This window comes from Panthera tigris, chromosome A1 (genome assembly GCF_018350195.1).
Source record: "Panthera tigris isolate Pti1 chromosome A1, P.tigris_Pti1_mat1.1, whole genome shotgun sequence".
NCBI classification, from domain to species: Eukaryota; Metazoa; Chordata; class Mammalia; order Carnivora; family Felidae; genus Panthera; species Panthera tigris.
Window position 1 is genome coordinate 173,162,700 of NC_056660.1, and position 20,892 is coordinate 173,183,591.

The window sequence follows — 20,892 nt, forward strand, 5'->3', positions numbered from 1 at the left end:
TTTCCAGATAAAAGCTGAGAGAATTTATTATAAGTAGACCCGCACTACAAGAATACTTTAAAAAGTAAATTCTTTTGGTAGATAAGAAATGACACCAAATGGAACTTGGATCTTCAAGAAAGAATACCAGAAATGGTAACGATGTGGGTCTGATGTATACATTTTTTTCTGACACTGCAAGCAGTTAACTCAGTTCTGGCACTCTCTACGTGAAGATAGCATCAGATCCCACAGGTTATGGATCCTATGAGACTCCCTCCACCCTTACTTCAGATGCCACCCTCACATCCAGTTTGTCATCTGTGCTTCTGGATGACTGGCTGTGGATGAGACGTTCCTAGGTCTTCCTCCTCAGGTTCAATCAATTTGCTAGAATGGCTCACAAAACTCAGAAAAAGATTTTACTTACTAGTTTACCAGCTTCTTATAAAGGGATGTAACTCAGGAACATGGAAGATATACACAGGACAAGGTATGGGAAGAGGTGAAAAGCTTCCAAGCTCTCTGAGGCTGTTATTCTCCTGGTATCTCCCTGTGTTCACTATCCTGTAAGCTTTCTGAGCCCTGTCCTTTTGGTTTTTTTATAGAGGCTTCATTAGATAGACAGGACAGATTAAATCATTGACTATTTGTGATTGAACTCCATCCCCAGCCTCTCTCCCCATCCCGTAGGAAGGTGGAGGTAGGGGGTTGGGGGCTGGGACACAGTTGGTTCTCCTAACAACCAGCTCCCATACCTACCCTAGGGATATTCCAAAAGCGACTTTATTAACATAATAAAAGGCACCTTTAGCTCTCCTCACTTAGGAAATTCCAAGGGTTTTAGCTCTGTGCCAAAAATGGGATGAAGACCAATTATATATATTTCTTATTATAAATCACAATATCATGGAGGGTAAATATGAAAGACCCTTCCCACATCCTCTCTCTCTCTCTCTCTCTCAAAAATAAATAAACATTAAAAGAGAGAGAGAGAGAGAGATCGCGTGAGCAGGAGAGGGACAGAGAGAGAGGGAGGCACAGAATCCAAAGCAGATTCCAGGCTCTGAGCTGTCAGCACAGAGCCTGACGCGGGGCTCGAACTCATGAACTGTGAGATCATGACCTGCGCCGAAGTCAGACGTTTAACCGACTGAGCCACCCAGATGCCCCACTCTCTCTCTCTCTTTTAAAATGTTTTATTTATTTCTGAGAGAGAGAGAGAGAGACAGAAAGGGAGAGGGAGGAAGGGGAAGGGGCAGAGAGAGGGTGGGGGACACAGAATCCGAAGCAGGCTCCAGGCTCTGATCTGTTAGCGCTCTGAGCTGGAACTCACGGACCAGACCATGAGATCATAACCTGAGCCGAAGCTGGACGCTCATCCAACTGAGCCACCCAGGTGCCCCATCCCACATCATCTCTTAAATTTGTTTTAAAAGCAACTAAGTGTTTAAAACAAAAATGTGACTTCATTCTGGAGTTTATACCTATGTAAAAGTAAAAGTGTATGACAGTAAAGCACAAGGGATGAGAGCAGGGTAAACGGAAGTACAAGTTTTTAAGATTCTTACATCACGTGTTAAGTGACATAATATTAATTCAAGGCAGACTACAGTAAGTTAAGGATGCATATTCTAATTCTAAGGGCAATTATTAAAAATAATTTGCTGAAAAGTATTTGATAAAATTCAATATCCACTCACGATGAAAACTAGGAGTAAAAGGGAACTTCTTCAACTTGTTAATGAACATCTACAAAAACCCCCCACAGCTAGCATCATAATTCACGATGAACTTATATTTTAATCAATAATTAACTAATGAACTGAATGTTTTCCCCTGGGTCATTAACAAAGGCAAAGATGTCTGCTTTTACCACGACTATTCAACATAGCTGTGGAAGTTCTAGCCAGTGCAGTAAGGCAAGAAAAGGAAATAAAAGGCATAAAGATTCTAGACAGGAAGAAATAAAATTGTCCCTATATGCAAGATAACACACTGACACAGATCTATATGGACAATCCCAAGGAATCTTTGGCACAAAAGTATCCATAGAAGGAAAGTTGATAAATTGTATTTTATCAACATTTAAAACTTTTGGTCTGTGAAAGACCTTGTTTAGAGGCTGAAAAGAGAAACTACAGAATGGGAGAAAATGCTTGCGAACCACAGATCTGACGAAAAAGTAGTACCTAGAATACAAAAAGATTCTCAAAACTCAACAGTAACAAAGCAAACAATCCATTTAGAAAATGAAGAGAGACATTTCAGTAAAGAAGTTACACTAAGCACATGAGAAGATGTTCACACTCATTAGCTATTAGAGAAATGAAAACCACACTGAGACGCCACCACAGACTTATCAGAACGGCTAACGTCAACAACAGTGGCAACACCAGATGCCGGCTGGGGTGCAGATAAACTGGATCACAAATGTATTGTTGGTGGGCACGTAAAATAGTATAGCTGCTCAGGGAAAGAGTTTGGCAGGTTCTTGAACTAAACATGTCACGGACACATGATACAAACATTATACTCCTTTGTATTTATTCTAGAGATACGAAGACTTCTGTTCACATGAGAATTTGTATACGAGTATTTATAGCAGCTTTATTCATAACAGTCCCAAACTAAACAACAGATATCCTCAATGGGTAAATGGTTACAGAAAATCCAAGATACACTCACACCATGGACTACGATTCAGTAATAAAAAGGGATGAACTACTGATACAATAACCTGAATGAATCTCTAGAGAATTATGCTGAGTGTAAAAAGCCAACCCCAAAAGGTTATATACTGTATGATTCCATTTATAAAATATTCTTTTTTTTTTTAATTTTTTTTTTCAACGTTTTTTATTTATTTTTGGGACAGAGAGAGACAGAGCATGAACGGGGGAGGGGCAGAGAGAGAGGGAGACACAGAATCGGAAACAGGCTCCAGGCTCCGAGCCATCAGCCCAGAACCTGACGCGGGGCTCGAACTCACGGACCGCGAGATCGTGACCTGGCTGAAGTCGGACGCTTAACCGACTGCGCCACCCAGGCACCCCCATTTATAAAATATTCTTGAAATGACAAAAGTGTAAAAATGGAGAGCAGATTAGTTGCCAGAGGTTAAGAAGGGATGGGGTGGGAGGGAAGGGCATATGGCTATAAAAGGGCAACATGAATAATCCCTGTGGTGATGAGAATGTTCTGTATGTTGGCTTGTACCAATCTAGATGTTCTGGTTGTGATACTGCACTACGGTTTTGTGATACGTTATCACTGGGGAAAACTGGTTAAAGAGTACATGGGATCTCTCTGTACTCTTCCTTGTAACTAATGCAAATATATGTCAAAATAAAAATGTTTTTGATGTTTATTTATTTTTTGATAGAGAATCAGAGCGTGAGTGGGGGAGGGCAGAGAGAGAGAGGAGACACAGAGTCCAAAGCAGGCTCCAAGGTCTGAGATGTCAGCACAGAGCCTGATGCAGGGGGGGGGGCTTGAACTCACGAACTGGGGGATCATGACCTGAGCCGAGAAGTCAGATGCTTAACTGACTGCACCACCGAGGTGCCCCAAAATAAAATTTTAATTAAAAAAAGCTAAAAGCCAATAGGAAAGACTAAATGGAATAACTGAAAATAATCCAAAAGAAGGCAGAAAAGGAGGTAAAAGTGAACAAAGGAGAGACAAATAGGAAGCAAATAGCAAGATGACAGATATAAAACCAACAATTAAATGTAAATGGAATAAATAACTCCCATTAAAAGGTAGGGATTGTCAGCTGACTCAAAAAGCCAGACTCTATGCTATTTACAATAAACATACCCTTTTTTCCTTTAACCTTTTGTTGGACACACAGAAGAGTTGCAAGAATAGTACAAAGAATTCCCAAATGCTGTTAATGCCTTTCACCAAATGCTTATCACATCTTCTTTATCCTTCTGTCTTTGATTTTCAATTTATTTCTCTTAACTATTTGAGGGTAAGCTGCAGACATGATGCCCATTTACCCCTAAATACTTCAGTGTATAATTCCTAAAAACAAGGACATTCTCTTAGATAATCAAATACAATGCTCAAAATCAGGAAATTAACTTTAACATAATATTATCCACAGACTTTAGTCAGATTTTTTTCATTGTCCTCGTAATGCTATTTATAACAAAGGAAAATCAGAGATTACACATTGTATTGTCTGTTTTTACAGTTAGTTCCTTTACTGTACTTTGTCTTTCATGACACTGACATTTTTTAAAAGTGCAGGTCTGTTTTTTTCATAGAATGTTTCTCATTTTGGATTTGTCTGATTATTTTCCCACAATTAGACTGAGGTTATGCGTTTTGGGGCAAGAGTACTACAAGGATTATGTTTTGTTTTTCTCAGTGCATCATATCAAAAGGCACAAGATGCCAACTTACCTTATTGTTGGTGTTAACCTTGATCACTTAGTGACTAAGGTAGGGCCTCCACTATTATTTTTTCCCTATTATAATTAATATCTTGTGGCAATACACTTTGAGATTATGCAAATATCTTGGTACTCCACAAACTTTCACCATTTTAATATCCATTTATACCTAAACTAGCTATTATCATGCTGGTTGTCAAATGGCATTTTTTCCCCAATTCGTCATTTCTTCTTATATTTATTAATTGGCTTTCAACTGTAAGGAAGAAAGTCCTTTCTCTTCTTTCCTGTCAGTATTAGAATTATAGATTCTTATTTTATTTAATAGTTTTTATAGTCTTTTACTGTCAATATTTATTCTGATGCCAAATTATCCCAGATTTGGTCAGTGAAGCCCTTTAAGCTGGCTCGTGTGTCTTTGGACAAGTCTGAACATTTCCTTACTTTCTGGCACAAGATGTTCCAGGTTCATCTTGTACTTTTCCCTACCTCAGCTGTGGAATTATGCTTTCCTTCAAGGAACTCTTGTTCCTTTTAGGGTAAATTGGTATTTAGAAACAAAGATCTGGGTACTAGGTTAGCTTATTGCCACTCAAGTGTAATTATTTTTATGTTCTCTCAGTGGGCACAGGTAGGAAAAAGATGTATGAATGAATACACACACACACACACACACACACACACACACACACACACACACAGCACTGTCACACATCTATATCTATTTCTTTATCTTTCCATATTTATTAGAAACCACAAGTTCATATTGATACCTCCAATTCCAATCCAGCACCACAGGGTTCCTTCTATCCTTTCCCCTTTTCATATGTGTAACTCTCTTCTCTGACAGTGAGAAACTTGGCTCTCATTATCCACAATACATTTATTTGTTTAATCCTAGAATACACATAAGATAATTTTTGAATTGTTAACTTAATACCTCTGTGAAAAAGAGTTCAAAATTTATTTACATTTCATTTTCTCTTTAGCCTGAGAATATTTAGTCCAAATACTGTGTTTTAAATTACTTGGACAGATTAGTGGTTGCCAGGGATTGGGGAAGATGGATGGTGTGGCTGTAAAAGGAAAGGGATCCTTGTGGAGATGGAATAGTTCTGCATATCTGGATTGTGCCGGTAGTTCCATGAATCTATGAGTCTATACATGTGATCACACTGCACACAAATGAGTGCATGCAAATTGGGTGAAATCTGTATATGATCTGTGGATTATACCAGTGTCGATTTCCTGTTAGTGATATTGTACTATAGTTATGTAAGATGTAATCACTGGGGAAAAAACAGGGTGAAGCGTACGTAGGACTTCTCTGTATTAATTTTTGCAACCTCCTGTGAATCCATAATTATTTAAAAATAGAAAGTGAAAAAAAAAAGTTACTTGGGCTTGTTTTTCCCTCACACCCCTCCCCTCATCCACCTCCCCTCACCCCGGTTATGTTATTTATTTAAAGCACAGATTAGTTTGTCTGTATTCCATGTTAGGCTCTCCCTTGTTGATTTATCTTTCAACTCTCTTGTTGATTTATTTTCCTTTTTGGAGTATATAAAACATTAGAATAGCCCCCAAAGCCTAAAAGTCATAATATACAAAGAAGTTTGTACTTAGAAGTATTATAGCATCACCATCACCACCAGTATTACCATTATCACTCTGGCCTAGTACCTTTTCTCTTCCAGCCCATTGCCATCCATCCCCTCAATGTAAGCAATGTGATTAGTCTGCCAGTTGCCATTTTTTCAGTCTGCCATTTTTCTTAACTTTGTTCCTTTTTTGACAAATGATCATAATCACGTACATTTAAAAATTTCTCCTTTCTTACAAAAAGATACATATATTTACTATGCATACTCTTTTGTATTTTGCCTTTTTTATTCAATAATATATTTTGGAAATCAGTTCAGAAAATTTGCTCCTACTTTTATTTATTTATTTGTTCATTTGTTTGTTATTTATTTTTTACCACTGCATAATACTCCATTGTGTGGATGTACTATGGATATTCAACCACTGCACTATGAATGGGCATTTGGGTTGTTTTTAATGTTTTACAATTATAAACAATGCTGTAGTGAAAATCCTACATATGGTATTTTCATATTGTTAGAAGTGTATCTTCAGGGCAAATTCCTAGAAGTGAGCTTGCTGGGTCAAGAGACAAATGTTCATTTACTTTTGTTAGATAATGCAGAATTCCCAACAGGTCTGCCCATTTTGCATTCCCACCAGCAACATATGAGTACCTGCTTTCTCAAAACTCTCTCTCTCTGTCTCTTTCTTATTTTTATTTTTTAAAGATTTTATGTTTAAGTAATCTCTACATCCAACATGGGGCTTGAATTCCCAACCCTGAAATCAAGAGTCACATGCTCTACTAAGAGCCAGCCAGGTGCCCTCAAAACCTCTCTACTGGAATGTATTTATTGTACTTCAAAATTCTTACTATTTGGGTAGGTGAGAAACGGCACCTCAGCGTAGTTTTAGTTTATATTTCTTTAAATATGAGTGAGGGTGAACATTATAAGAAAACAAAATTACAGCTCAATATCCCTTGTAAACACAGATGCAAAAGCCCTTAATAAAATATTAGTAAATGGAATCTGTCAATACACAAAAAGAGTAACATATCACAACCAAGTACGATTTTTTATTCCAGGAATGGAAGGTTGGTTTAACATTAGGAAATTAATCAGTATAATTCATCACAATGTGATAAAGGAGAAAAATTATGATTATCTCAATAGATGCAGAAAACATATTTCACGAATTTCAATACCTAGTTTTCATAAAAACACTCTACTATAGAAACTAGAAATAGAAAGAAGCTTCCTCAATCCAACAGACGACCTCTAGGAAACATCTATAGCTAACATTATACTTGGTCAAAGACTGAATATTTTCCCACTAAGATTAGGAATAAGGCAAGGATATCTGCTCTGATCACTTCTCCAACATTCTATTGGGGGCGCTAGTCCATGTAATAAGGTAGGAAAAAGAAGCAAAAGGCATACAGATTGGAGAGGAAGATGTTAAACTGCTTTTATTTGCAGAAAATATGGTTGTGTATGTAGAAAATCCTAAGAAAACCACAAAAATATTCTTATTAGATATAATAAGTGAATTTAGCAAGGTTGCAGCAGGATTTCTACATACTATCAGTGAGTCGCTGGAAAATGATAGGTGCCATGGGTTATGCATTTGTCAAAATCCATGGAATACTTATGCAAATCAGTTTATATAATTTAATTGTGTGTAAATTATACCTAAACTTTAAAGAATTTAAATAAACCAAGGTAAAGGCTATATAAAGTATCTTCTAGTATAATTTGAGTGGTTGCCAATTTGCCCCTTCTGAGTTTTAGAACAGGGTCAGGCTTTATTTAAATTGTTTTTGTCAGTGTTAGGTCTAAATGTGTTTACAGTTACCCATTCCTTAGATTTCCCATCTCTCATAAGAATCTAGGCTTATATGAATGAATGGCATGCGAGTTGGACCCAAATGAAATACTCCCGACAAAGTGATAGAGTGAGCATGGCATTTATGTACGCTTCCTTCAGTCTGACCACTGTCACATATTGCTTCCTTTGAACACTGAACTTGGGATCAAAAAGTCCTGGGTTTGAATTTGTATTATGAATCCAATTAGCTGTGTAACCGTGGACTAATGATTTCACTACTTTAAGTATTTTTCTCATTTGTTAAATAGGAATACCGTATGAAAATGTGAAAATATGAGATAGCTAATGTGACAATGACACATGTCATTGTAGGGACTCAATAAATGTTTTTCTTAATCTCACTGGGGTATTTTAATTAAATCTCTATTACAGTACAATTTGATATGACGTTTTCTTCTAATAGAGGAACCAGAACTGTAGAAGAATAGTCTCGCCTGCCAATTGGGAGTTATGCGATGGGGATCAGAAGTCACACATGGAGCTCTGATAGAGATAATTTACCCAAGAGACACTACTGTACAATGGCTCTCTCATAGTTATTTCCTGTACCAGCAACTATTCATGAATTCATATTCATTCATTTATTTATTTTTCGTCTGGATTCTAAAATTACTGGTTTAAAGAAGGAATCACTGATCCCTGCCAAGAACTCTATTTCTTTGTCTCCTTCTAAGGGAACACTTTACTAATGCATGCTTAGAGAAATTGAGTTCCTTATTCTTACTGTTTGGGCTTATTCTCCAGGTCCAACTGTTTTCATTCTTGGCTGACCTCTTCTTCCACTAATATTGGACATGCCTATTTCATTCATCCACCAAGCCTTTAGTGAACATTTAAATCAGGCTCTATGGTTGAGGATCAGAGAACAGCTGAACCTTGAGGGATGAGTAAAGTTCTCAGCCAAATGAATCAAGTAAGAAACTGCAGGCTCCACTTAAGGCATCCTGCCTGTTCTCAAGAGGTTATGCCTTAGTTTCAAATAATCAGTTGAGAACCTCTTTATTTCAAAAGACTAACGAGACAGAAACTATCCCTCGTTCTCGTCTTTCCCAATTGAACTACTGTTTGGAATTTTCTTTTGAAATTCTGTTCCCAGAACATAAAACAGAAACAAAAGTAAGACTCACCTCTGACTCCTCTCAGGAATGTCCAGCACAAATCCAAACATCATCTCAGCAATTTTATTGGAGCTGCAGGTGGGGGTCCTGTCTACCTCTACGGCTATAGACAGCATCCTTTGCAGCTGACACACAATCCTGAGTCCAGAACACAGAACACAAGTGAGTGGGACCGTCTGGCAAGGAGCCACCCTGCTAGCTGGGAGCAGGCCCCCACCAGTGTACTAAAGGATCTTGTAAAGCACCTACTAGGTCAGGGAGAACTACCTGAGCCATCAGCCTGCTTTTATTTAGAAATTTCACCTACCTGAATCCCTTCTGCCAGCTCGTACTATCTGAACCACTGAACCTGTGGTTGAGCTGTAAAAGCAAGCTACTTTTAAATTCAAAAATAGAAAATAGGATCTAGAGAACTTTAAGGATCATCTAACCTGTAACTTCTCTATTTTCCAGATAAAGAAACAGGTCCAGAATGACTATCAATTATTTGAATTTCTTTGATATGGGAGAAAATACATATTTATCATATAGTTCTCCTGTTACTGGTTCCCTTATAATTATCCTTTACTAAGTTCAGTCTCAGAACTTCAACTGGTGGACCGTGACCCTCTCTCCCATCAGATCTAAATGGGGGAGATAGCCAGGCTGATGTGACCAAAAGAATGTAGGCCACCCCGCAGAAAGATGGGCCTGGCGTGAAGTCAGTCTTTTCTAATATGCATTATTATTTGTGATGGAAGAAAGGGCTGTTTTCAGAAAATCTGCAGCTAGTAACACAATAGGTGGCCCAGGGGCTTTGGCATCAGTTTCTGGCTCTGCAATGACAAGCCGTTCAACTTTTGACAAATTACTAAACTGCTCTGAGCCCAAGTCTTCTCATCTCTAAATAGAGGAAATAATACTACCTATTTCATAAAGTTGTGAGTGCTGTGTAAGATATTTGGCAGATACACACTCATTAATGGTAGATGGTAGTGCTTACTGTTGTTATTAAGATCACGATAAACTGACTTTTAGAGGGCCTTATTTTTATTTCTACTCCTATTTACTTATAATAAATCATAGTAATTTAGATTATAATATAGACTATCTTCCACTGAAGGCACAGTGTCTGCCCGTCTGTTAGGTCTCTATAACTGGATTTCTAGGATAACCCTACTTTAGTGCCTCCCCCAATCTGTCAAGCAAATGCTTTATCATTCTAAACATTCTCCTTTTAGATACAAGATTGTCTGTTAGTTAAAACCCATAGGCCTTATATGTAAATCAGATCGATGCAACCAGATTATAAAATAGCATTGTGAATTTAGGCACAAACGCTGTATTTGAAATGTCAAGCGTGACTGGCTTTTAACAATATGACTGACTTGGAATAGTAGGTTACTTGTGCAATGACGGCTCTGGATCTAAAATCCTGGCCTCTCTCAAAAAATGCCAAGACTACTCTCAATCCCATAAAAGAAATGCCAGGAAATCTCTTTTCAGTGTGGTCTGAGGTGATGGGGTCTTTTCAGTGTGGTCTGAGGTGATGGGGACTGCCCTGTTCTGTTCTAACAGGCTGTTATAACCTGTTGGAATCTGCAGGTTAAACTGCTACTCTTCTCCCAGGCCTGAAGGAGAGACCTTGAGGGATCTTGGTAGGATCCTGAAGGCTACAGGCCGCTGGAACACCCACTATCCATGATTCTTGCTCTTCTTTTGTTGGTGGACAGCTGAAGTAATGAGTAGCTGTAACCCTGTACTGTCTCTGGGAATCCAGGGGATGGAAGTCAGTATCCCCTAGCTTTCGTTTCACTTTAGCTTTGTGAATTTATGTTCACTTAGTGAAGTCCTATTTATCTAAGAGGGAAATCATCTGCTTTTGTTTAGCTTTGGCATTAGAATTTAGCCTTTAGTCAAACTAAGATAGTCTTTAGTAAGAATCAGTCTATGTTATCAGAGCTAACTAATTTTGTGGAAACTTCTTCTAGGAAAGGTGCTGTTCTCTAAAGCAATAAATCCCAATAGCCCTGGGAAAGACAACTTCTGTCTGCCCCTTACAGCTGATTGGTGTTCTTTGTCAGGTTAGGCTGGGGAGAAGGATGGCTACTGGTGGCCTTCAAGATTCCTGTTCCTGAAGAGGTTTGATTTCCATTTGTGGGTTGAGTTAATCCGTCTTCAGTCACTACTTTGACCAACCACTTGATAACATCCCTGTAGTGGAAAATAAAAAAAAAAAAAAAGTTTAAACTTCTGTCTTATGATATGATAATCAAAACTGCAGCCTTAACCTAGGTTCCAAGGCCCAAGATTTCCCCAAAGGCAACCAAGAGGGCTCTTTGGAGATTTTCAATATTTAAATAAGTCTAATGGAAACCCCACATTTAACTGTAGTAAGGTTATAAGAGCTAACTAAAATACTGACATTTGTGTGAGTTCTAATTATTGAAAGGCACCTCTGAGGTCAGAGAGTACTATCTATGGCCTCTTGAGCAGGTGGAAAGTTAGACCTGATGACCAAAGAGGTCCTTGCTGGCTTTCTATGATTAGGTGTCATCCATTAATGCTAGTAAACAAGGTTTAGAGTATATGCAATGGAGTCATACATTCTATAGGGTGTAGGCTCTTAAAGTTAGTAAGGTAAAAACATCTCATATTCTCATACAGTCAAAATTGCTTTTGATGATCACTTAGGTAACCCAGGTAAAAATGGTGGACTTAATACACACTTCTAATATTCTTCCTTCCTAAAATCCCACTAATATTAGACTAAATAATTCTTTTAAAGAGCCACAAGGGAGAAGATAAAAGGGAGACAACAGCGAAATTTTAGAAGATGGAAAGAAAATGAAGTATAGTCACAAAATAGAATATTACATAGTAGTGAAAATAAACTACAGTGATAAAGTAACACTATGGACAAATCTTACACTCTATAATATAAAGTGGAAAATAAAAGTCCCAACAGATTATGTATAGCATGATATCCTTTAATATATAGCAGGAAGGAACTAAAATAAAAACATATACTTTACAGGAACGCATAAACTAAAACTACATAAAAAAGTAAAGGAATTGATAAACATTCAAGATGCTGATCACTTTGGGTGCAGGAAGGTGCAAAAGTAGGTGATGGAGGACGGATATATGGTTAGATGCAGGTAACCGTCAAGGTCCCAGCCTTTGATTTGGGGAGTGAGTTACGAGATGCTGATTATAAAATCAAAGGTAACCAATTAACTAATTAAATAAGGAAAGTGTATCATGCTTTCAGGATGATTTTTAATCTAAATCTATGACTTTAACAAAGGGATGGATTTTAAGTGACTTAGCAGGATTGAGAAAGCTGAATCCTAAACTAGCAGTAGAGAAGAGCAATCCTATGTAAGCATATTTACCAAAAAAGAAAAAGAATCCTCAATAAGCTCTGCAAAAGACAGTGCAAGTTTTCTCTGAAGCGAGGATGAAAGGATGTAAGGGAAAACGAATATGATGGTTTGTAAGCTCTTTAAGAGAAATTTAGACCCTACACTGCAGGTTAACATCGTGGAGAGATAAAACAGAGGGTCTCTGGACGAGGACACCAGGCACAGTTGGGAGGCAAGGGCATCAAAGCATAACAGCAGCACTAAGTGAACATATGCTGAGTGCAGAGACCCTGGCTATTTTCCCACACTTGTCTTCTAAAAACCTGGCATCCCGGTCTTTACCCTTCATGTGGGAAACTGGAAGTCTTCTCTGGAAAACCCATCCAGCCCAAGAGGAAAGACTTAAAGACATGACGAGGTATTTTCTAAGAACAGGGAAGTGTAGAAATGATGAGCCCTCCCGTGGACTCAGCTTCCATCAGCTGTTGAGTCTGTCACAACACAGGCTACCAAGGTTTATTACACACTTATGGAGATATTCTAATAAGAGAGATAAGCACCAAAATAGCCAAAACCAACTCTCCCCTCCCCCTAAAAAAGCAACTTGGGAGAAAATAAGACTATACAGAGAATAAACAAAAACGAAGGCTATCTAAATGTCCATCAACTAATGAATGGATAAAGAAGATGTGGTTTATATACACAATGGAATACTATTTGGCAATGAGAAAGAATGAAATATGGCCATTTGCAGCAACATGGATGGAACTGGAGGGTATTATGCTAAGCAAAATAAGTCAGTCAGAGAAAGACAGATATCATATGTTTTCACTCATATGTGGAACTTGAGAAACTTAACAGAAGACCATGGGGGAGGGGAAGGGGAAAAAATAGTTACAGAGAGGGAAGGAGGCAAACCATAAGAGACTCTTAAATACAGAGAACTGAGGGTTGATGGGGGAGGGCAGGGGAGAGGAGAAATTGGGTGATGGGCATTGAGGAGGGCATTTGTTAGGATGAGCACTGGGTGTTGTATGTAAGCGATGAATCACGGGAATTTACCCCCAAAACCAAGAGCACACTGTATACACTGTATGTTAGCCAACCTGACAATAAATTATATTAAAAAAACAAAAACAAAGGCTATAATTAGTGTCACCAAAGATATGAGGAAATACAGACCCATGAAAGAAGAAAACAAGAACAGAATACTATTTATTAATTTAATTTTTTTTAAGTTTATTTATTTTTGAGAGAGACAGAGATAGTGTGAGCAGGGGAGGGTGGGTGGAGTGGGTGGAGTGGGAGAGGGAGAGACAGAGAAAGAGAGAGAGAGAGAGAGAGAGAGAATCCCAAGTAGGTTCTGTGCTGTCAGCACAGAGCCTGATGCGGGGTTCAAATTCATGAAACTATGAGATCATGATGTGAGCCAAAACCAAGAGTTGGACACCTAACCCACTGAGCCACCCAGGTGTCCCATATTTATTATTTTAAAAAAGAAACATTTAGAGACAAAGTAAAAGAGCCCTTGGAAATTAAAAACATGATAGCAGAGATAAAAACTCTTTTCCAGGAATGAAGGATGTTCCTAGACTGAAATGGCACACCGAAGGCCCAGAACAATGGATGAATACAGACCTACAACAAGCATACTGGGCAAAACAAGTAGGATTCTAAAAACTTTCAGAGGAAAAAATTAGGGCATATACAAAGAATCAGTAATCAAGGTAGTTATGACTTTTTAACAGCAAATGTGGAAGACAATGGAAGATTTCCTGCAGTACTCTGTAGAAAAGTTATTGCTAATCTAAATATCTATACTCAGTTATCAGTCAACATATAGGAAGATAAAATATTTTCAGATATATAACATCTCAAAATTTTACTTTCCACATCCCTTTCTAAGAAGCTACTGGAGACCGATCCATCAAATGAGGGAGTAAACCAATAAAGAGAAGACACAGGACAAATAAACGAAAGATCCAACTTTTGGAAACAAAGGAAATTCTCACATTTAGGATAAAAGCTGGCAAAAAGGACAACTAATCCAGATTGAAGGAGGTCAAACAGTTCCACCACAGATCTTCAAGAATATGACGACCCAGTACAAATAAACATCGAAGGGAGATTTAGACCAAATAGAGAATTTGGGGTTGACTTCCAATATGCAAAAAGAATACAGGGGAACTAAAAATAAGGCAATTATTAACTGTAAGGAAACACAAAGGTATGAATTAAAGGAAAAATAATCATAGTTTATTTAGGACTTGGCTCAACTCTGACTAGCATACATCGTCGTAACAATAGAAACATTGAATACTGATCTGAACAAAATTATGATATAAATAAATTAATAGCATGGGGGCAGGGAAACATGTGTGTGCCCAGGAGGAGGTAGGGAGGAAAAAGAGTTAACTACTCTTTTTTTTTTTTTTTAAATGTTTATTCATTTTTGAGACAGAGAGAGACAGAGCATGAATGGGGGAAGGTCAGAGAGAGATGGAGACACAGAATCCGAAACAGGCTCCAGGCTCTGAGCTGTCAGCACAGAGCCCGATGCGGGGCTCGAACTCACGGACCGCGAGATCATGACCCGACTGAAGTCAGCTGCTTAAGCAACTGAGCCACCGAGGCGCCCCTTAACTACTCTTATTTCATGTGGAAAGTCAATAGATAATAGCTAATAATGAAAAATCAAGAATTAGCAACATAAACATGTTATTTAGCCATACAGAGGTAAATATTAAAAAAATCACTTAAACGAGTGGAAAGTAGCTACCCCTGTGGAAAAGAAAAATGCAGGTGAGGGAACCTGGGAACTAGTGTATTTCTTAAACCTTATAGAACTAGTTTACTCTTTGTATGCACAGTTAAAAAAGAAAAGAAAACCCCGTAAGACCAGGGTAATATAGAGACTGATTTTTAAAACCTCATTATCTTTGAGACAAGAAATAACAAATGCTGGCAAGGATGTGGACAAAAGGGACTCCTCCTGCACTATTGGGAATGTAAGTTGGTGCAACCACTGGGGAAACAGTATGGAAGTTCATCAAAAATTTAATAACAGGAAAAAACATATGATCCACTAATCCCACTAGTGTGTATTTAAAGGAAATGAAAACACTAATTTGAAAAGACAGATGCACTACTGTGTTTGCTGCAGTATTATTTACAATAGCTAAGACATGGAAGCAACCTTAGTGTCCACCAATAGATGGATGGATGAAAAAGATGTGATATATATATATGTACATACATACATACGTACAAAGGAATATTACTCAGCCATGAGAAAGAGTGAGATCTTGCCATTTATAAGAACATGGATGGACCAAGAAGATATTACACTAGATGAAGTAAGTCAGAAAAAGACAAATACCATATGATTTCACTTATTTGTGGAATGTAAAAACACAAAACAAACAAAAGAAACAGACTTGTAAATACAGAAAACAAACTGGTGGTTGCCAGAGGGCAGGGGTTTGGAGGATGAGTAAAATAGGTGAAGGGGACTGGGGGGGTATAGACTACCAGTTACAGAATGAATAAGTCACAGGTATGAAAGGTACAGCATGGGGAACATTGTCAATGATATTATAAAAGTGTAGTATGGTGACAGATGGTGGCCACACTTCGTAATATATAGAGATGTTGAATCACTGTGTTGTATACGTGAAACTGATAAACATTGTGTGTCAACTATACTTCAATTAAAAAAAAAAGCCCTCATCTTTGAGGTACAGTTTATATACAATAAATTGCACACAGATTTTTATTTGATGAGTTTTGGTAAATATATATATACATCTGTGTAACCATAACCTCAATCTAAGATCAATCTTTAGTGTCCCTAAATTGTTATTTTTCTATTTAAAACCCAACTATGCTGGGGTACTTGGGTGGCTAAGTCAGTGGAGCATCCAACTTTGGCTCAGGTCATGATCTCGGTTTGTGAGTTCAAGCCCTGCATTGGGCTCACTGCTGTCAGCACAGAGCCTGCTTTGGATCCTCTGTCCCCCTCTCCCGCCCATGCTCTCACTCTAATAAAAAATAAAACATTAAAAAAACAAAAAACTACCTAACTACACTATCCTGTGCTCTTTGTAGATCTACTTACTGATTTTCTATTCTATAATCATTAACATTTAAACTTTACAGAAAATGCCACATCTATGAAAATGGGTATGGGCATGCAAACTAAGGGGGGAAGCTGACTGATGCTCAAAACAGTATGAAGCTTCCTCTTTTTTGTTTTTTTTATTAAAGTAGTTACAACAGTCAATATCCCATATTGGCCTATAGAAAACTATTTTTAACAAACATACAAGAACATATGAGAATGTAAATATGAGTGGAAGAGTTTCAATGATGCTGTTAAAAAAAAAAAAAGGATGCTGGTACACTAGCTTGGTGAAAACCATTTCCAAAAAAAGTAAGGATTGGAGTGCCCGGGTAGCTCAGTTGGTTAAGCATCCGACTCTTGATTTCTGCTCAAGTTGTGATCCTGTAGTTCACGAGTTCGAGCCTCATGTTGGGCTCTGCACACAGCATGGAGCTTGCTTATGATTCTCTGTCTCTCCCTCTCTCTGTACCTCCCCCACTCGTGCTGTCTCTCTCAAAATAAATAAACTTAAAAAAAAATGGGGGGCGCCTGGTGCTTCAGTTGCTTGGGTATCCAACTTCAGCTCAGGTCATGATCTCACTGTGTGTGAGTTCAAGCCATGCATCAGGCTCTGTGCTGACATCTCAGAGCCTGGAGCCTGCTTTGGATTCTGTGTCTCCTCTCTCTGCCCCTCCCCACATTCGCACTCTGCCTCTCTGTCTCACACAAAAAAATTTTTTTTAAATTAAAAAAAACAAAAGAACCCACGAGTTGTAGTTCCAGGAAGAAAATTCCAGCCTGAGATTGCCACCCTAGAAATCACATTTTCTCCTATTCATATAAGGATATAGTAGTTCCCTGTCCTGAAGCTTCCAGAAGCTCCCACTTGCCCTGATTCTACAAAAAAAGAATACATGCTTGCTACCATCTTGTACCTTATTGTTAGCCTCAGGACCTATTATATTACTTTTTAGAAACTAATAGTGACAAATGAGAGTTCTCCTGAGGTACTCAGGGAGATGGAAATAAATCTAGGTTTATAAAAGCTGTGAAAAGTTTTATGCAAGTTAAGGTTTTCCCTTAGATCTCCTGAGGCTGTCTGGACAATTCTGAAATACACCAAAGGACGTCTGACAGTCTTGAGAAAAACCAAAAACCATGAAGGCTGTGGTGCTCAACACACGGTTGGTACAGAGAGATTTTCTTTTAGAATCGTCTGTAGTTCTTTTTTTTTTTTTAAGTTTATTTATTTATTTTTGAGAGAGACACAGTACAAGCAGGGGGAGGGCAGAGAAAGAGTGGGAGAGACAGAGAATCCCAAGCAGGCTTTGCATTGTCAGCACAGAGCCCAATGCGTGGCTCGAACTCACGAACCACGAGATCATGACCTGAGCTGAAGTTAGATGCTTAACCGACTGAGCCACACAGATGCCTCTAGGATCATCTATAATTTTTTTTTGTTTTTATTTATTTATATTGAGATCGAGTGAGAAAGCGTGTGCACGTGGAAGAGGCAGAGAGGGAATCTCAAGCAGGCTCCATACTGTCAGCATGGAGCCTGATGCTGGGCTGGAACTCACGAACTGTGAGATCATGACCTGAGCCGAGATCAAGAGTTAGACGCTTAACCGACTGAGCCACTCGGGCACTCCTTGTCTATAGTTTTAATAACTATCCCTGTTATATTATTGTGTGACTATGAAACTTCATCCATTTGATGTTCTCCAGCCTTGAGTAGCTGCCCACCTATGGCTCCTACTTCTTAACATCCCTGAGCTCAGGTGCTAGTTTAAGTTACCTGACATTGTGGGGCTGCTTGTCACAGGACAGCACAGTGCTTGCAATGGACTGCTGCAGGTGCTGTCGTTGCCTCCTCAGGATCTGCTGGAAGTCATCTTCCAGGGTCTGTACCACATAACGCAGAAAAAGGACTCTCCCAGGCAGATTTTGCCCCTGTAGAAGAAAAAATGAGAAGTATTTCCTCTCAATTTCCTGATGAGTGAGCATTCGGCTCTCCTAAATATGAAGCCCAAGAGAAGGCCATGCATCACGAAGTATGTCTGTACCTAAAAGAGAAGCTCCTGAGAGAGAGCAGGCAATCGAGGTTGTTTTAAAAGAGGGAAAACAGGGCAATCCCAGAGCCTGGAGGCTCAGGACTGTAGACGTCCTAATTTTAAGAGATAGATAGCCATGAGAAGTCGTCTCTCACTAAACTTGACTATCAGTCTCAGGATAAACCTCAAACTGTGGGTATCAGAATAGAGAGACAAAAACTGGTTCCTATATGATCCTGTTGAGCTGCTGGATCAAGCAGTCATGATGTCCATACCACTGCTGAACTTCTAGTAACGTGAGCTGATTCACATCTTTATTGTTTAAGCAAGTTGAGTTTTCTGTTACAGGTGAAATGATTCTAACTGAGAAAGCTGAACTGTTGTAGGTAAAGAGCATGGGCTTTGATGGCACAGAGATCTTATGTATTTATTTTTGTTTGATTGTTTTAAACCCAGATCTATACTCATTCAACTTGCCCTTCTGAGTTTCACTGTCTCTTGATTTAAGTGGTGATAATTTTAAGTATACAAAAGCCAGTATAAATACCTGTGACATGCCAAGCAGACATGCACCATTTGTTGATTTCCCTTTACTGGGAGACAAGTGCTGGGACGTAGGACCAGGAGCTCGGGCTTTCAAACTTCAAAGAATAAGGCCCCAAACTGTTTCTGGATTCTTTAGGAACTTTTCAAACAGCAGGGGGTTGGTATATACTCTGAGAATATAAACTCATGGACTAGGGTACAGTTTAGTAAGCAGGAAAACGAATAAACATTGTAAGCACATATGATTTCTTTTTTTAAGAGGTGAGAGGGGCACCTGGGTGGCACAGTCAGTTGAGTGTTGACTTTGGCTCAGGTCATGATCTCACAGTTCATGGGTTTGAGCCCCACATTGGGCTCTGTGCTGGCAGCTCAGAGTCTGGAACCTGCTTTGGATTCTGTGTCTCCCTCTCTCTCTGGTCCTCCCCTACTCATGCTCTGTCTCTCAAAAATAAATAAACGTTAAAAAATTCTAAAATAAATAAATAAATAGGTAAGGATGTGATAACTTTGTCTTCCAATGTGCATATTTTTTTCTAATCCTCATTAATTAGTGCAAATGATTTTTTAAAAGTTTATTTATTTTTGAGAGAGAGTGTGCACAAGCTGGAGAGGGGCAGAGAGATAGGATCCCAGGCAGGCTTTGCACTGTCAACGTGTAAGTGGGGCTTGAGCACACAAACCATGAGATCGTGACCTGAGCCAAAATCAAGAGTTTGATGCTTAACCAACTGAGCCACCCGGGCACTCTGGTGCAAATTTTTTAAAAATCAAGTAATTATGCTAGATTTATGATGAAAGTCTTTCACTAACACCACTCTCCACTACTGCTTGCCCCCTGCAGTACCCTAGAGTGAAATTTTACTCTTCTGAAAGTTACTCTAAACATCTCTAAAAAATGCTCATATCATTACTTCTTGATTTATCAACTTTAGACATTATTGGCTTCTGCTGTGTTAGATAAAGATTTAATTCACTTATGCCACTTCCCCATTTCTCTTCCTAAAATAACTATCTCAATTTATGTTCCATCATCTACAGATAGTATCTCTTGACACCCAATTTTATAAGATAAAGATGCTATAAAAGCCCTACTACTCAGAGATCCTATCCCTTTTCACTTCCTAATCTTTATCATCTAGTGCTTTCCATTGTCAAGGCTAAAATTGTTTTGTTTTGTATATAAATTGATTCTAAATATTATAACTAAATAGTGTTTACAGTATGAGGACTATGTTAAAATTATTTACTACACTGGAAATCCATATAGTACACTAAGAAAATAATTTCTTTCTTGTTAAGCTTTTTGATTTTCTTAAAGTTTCTTTTTTATCCTCCCTATATTGCCTACAATTATCACTTTACTTCTTTTAACTCCTCAAGAATGGTGTTGAATCTTGAGAATATCCTTCTTTCCCTTTTTTTTTTTTTTCATTTTTAAAAACAACTTTTTTGGGGCGCCTGGGTGGCTTAGTTGGTTAAGCGTCCAACTTTGGCTCAGGTCATGATCTTGCAGTTTATGGGTTTGACGCCCACATTGGGCTCTGTGCTGACAGCTCAGAGCCTGGAGCCTGCTTCAGATTCCGTGTTTCCCTCTCTCTCTGTCTCTCTCCCACTCAGGCTCTGTCTCTCTCAAAAATAAATAAACATTAAAAAAGAAAAACCAAGTTTATTGACAACCCTTATAAATTCACCCACTTTAAATGTGCAATTCAATGATTTGTTGTAAATTTATTGAGCATGGTAACCATGGCCATAACCAATTTTTAGAATATCTTTATAACTGAAATAAGATCCCTCATGCCTATTTACAGTTAGTTCCCGTTCCCATCTCTAGCCCCAGGCAACCACTCCTCTACTTTATGG

The 20,892-nt window shown here is 38.4% G+C and overlaps 1 protein-coding gene across 3 annotated transcripts in view; it reads right to left on the minus strand.

The window, feature by feature from the left end:
- Nucleotides 1–20,892, minus strand: part of SIMC1 (SUMO interacting motifs containing 1) — an 82,490-nt gene that overhangs the window by 10,767 nt on the left and 50,831 nt on the right. For 2 of the 3 annotated variants that reach the window (XM_042991909.1, XM_042991905.1), the window contains exons 5-7: nt 18,228–18,382; nt 11,021–11,173; nt 8,990–9,118 (exon numbers count right to left, since the gene is read on the minus strand). In XM_042991909.1, coding sequence (XP_042847843.1) covers nt 8,990–9,118; nt 11,021–11,173; nt 18,228–18,382 — 437 coding nt within the window. Of the gene's footprint in view, nt 1–5,158; nt 5,283–8,989; nt 9,119–11,020; nt 11,174–18,227; nt 18,383–20,892 lie in introns of all 3 variants that reach the window. The other variant, XM_042991917.1, reaches the window with a different exon arrangement.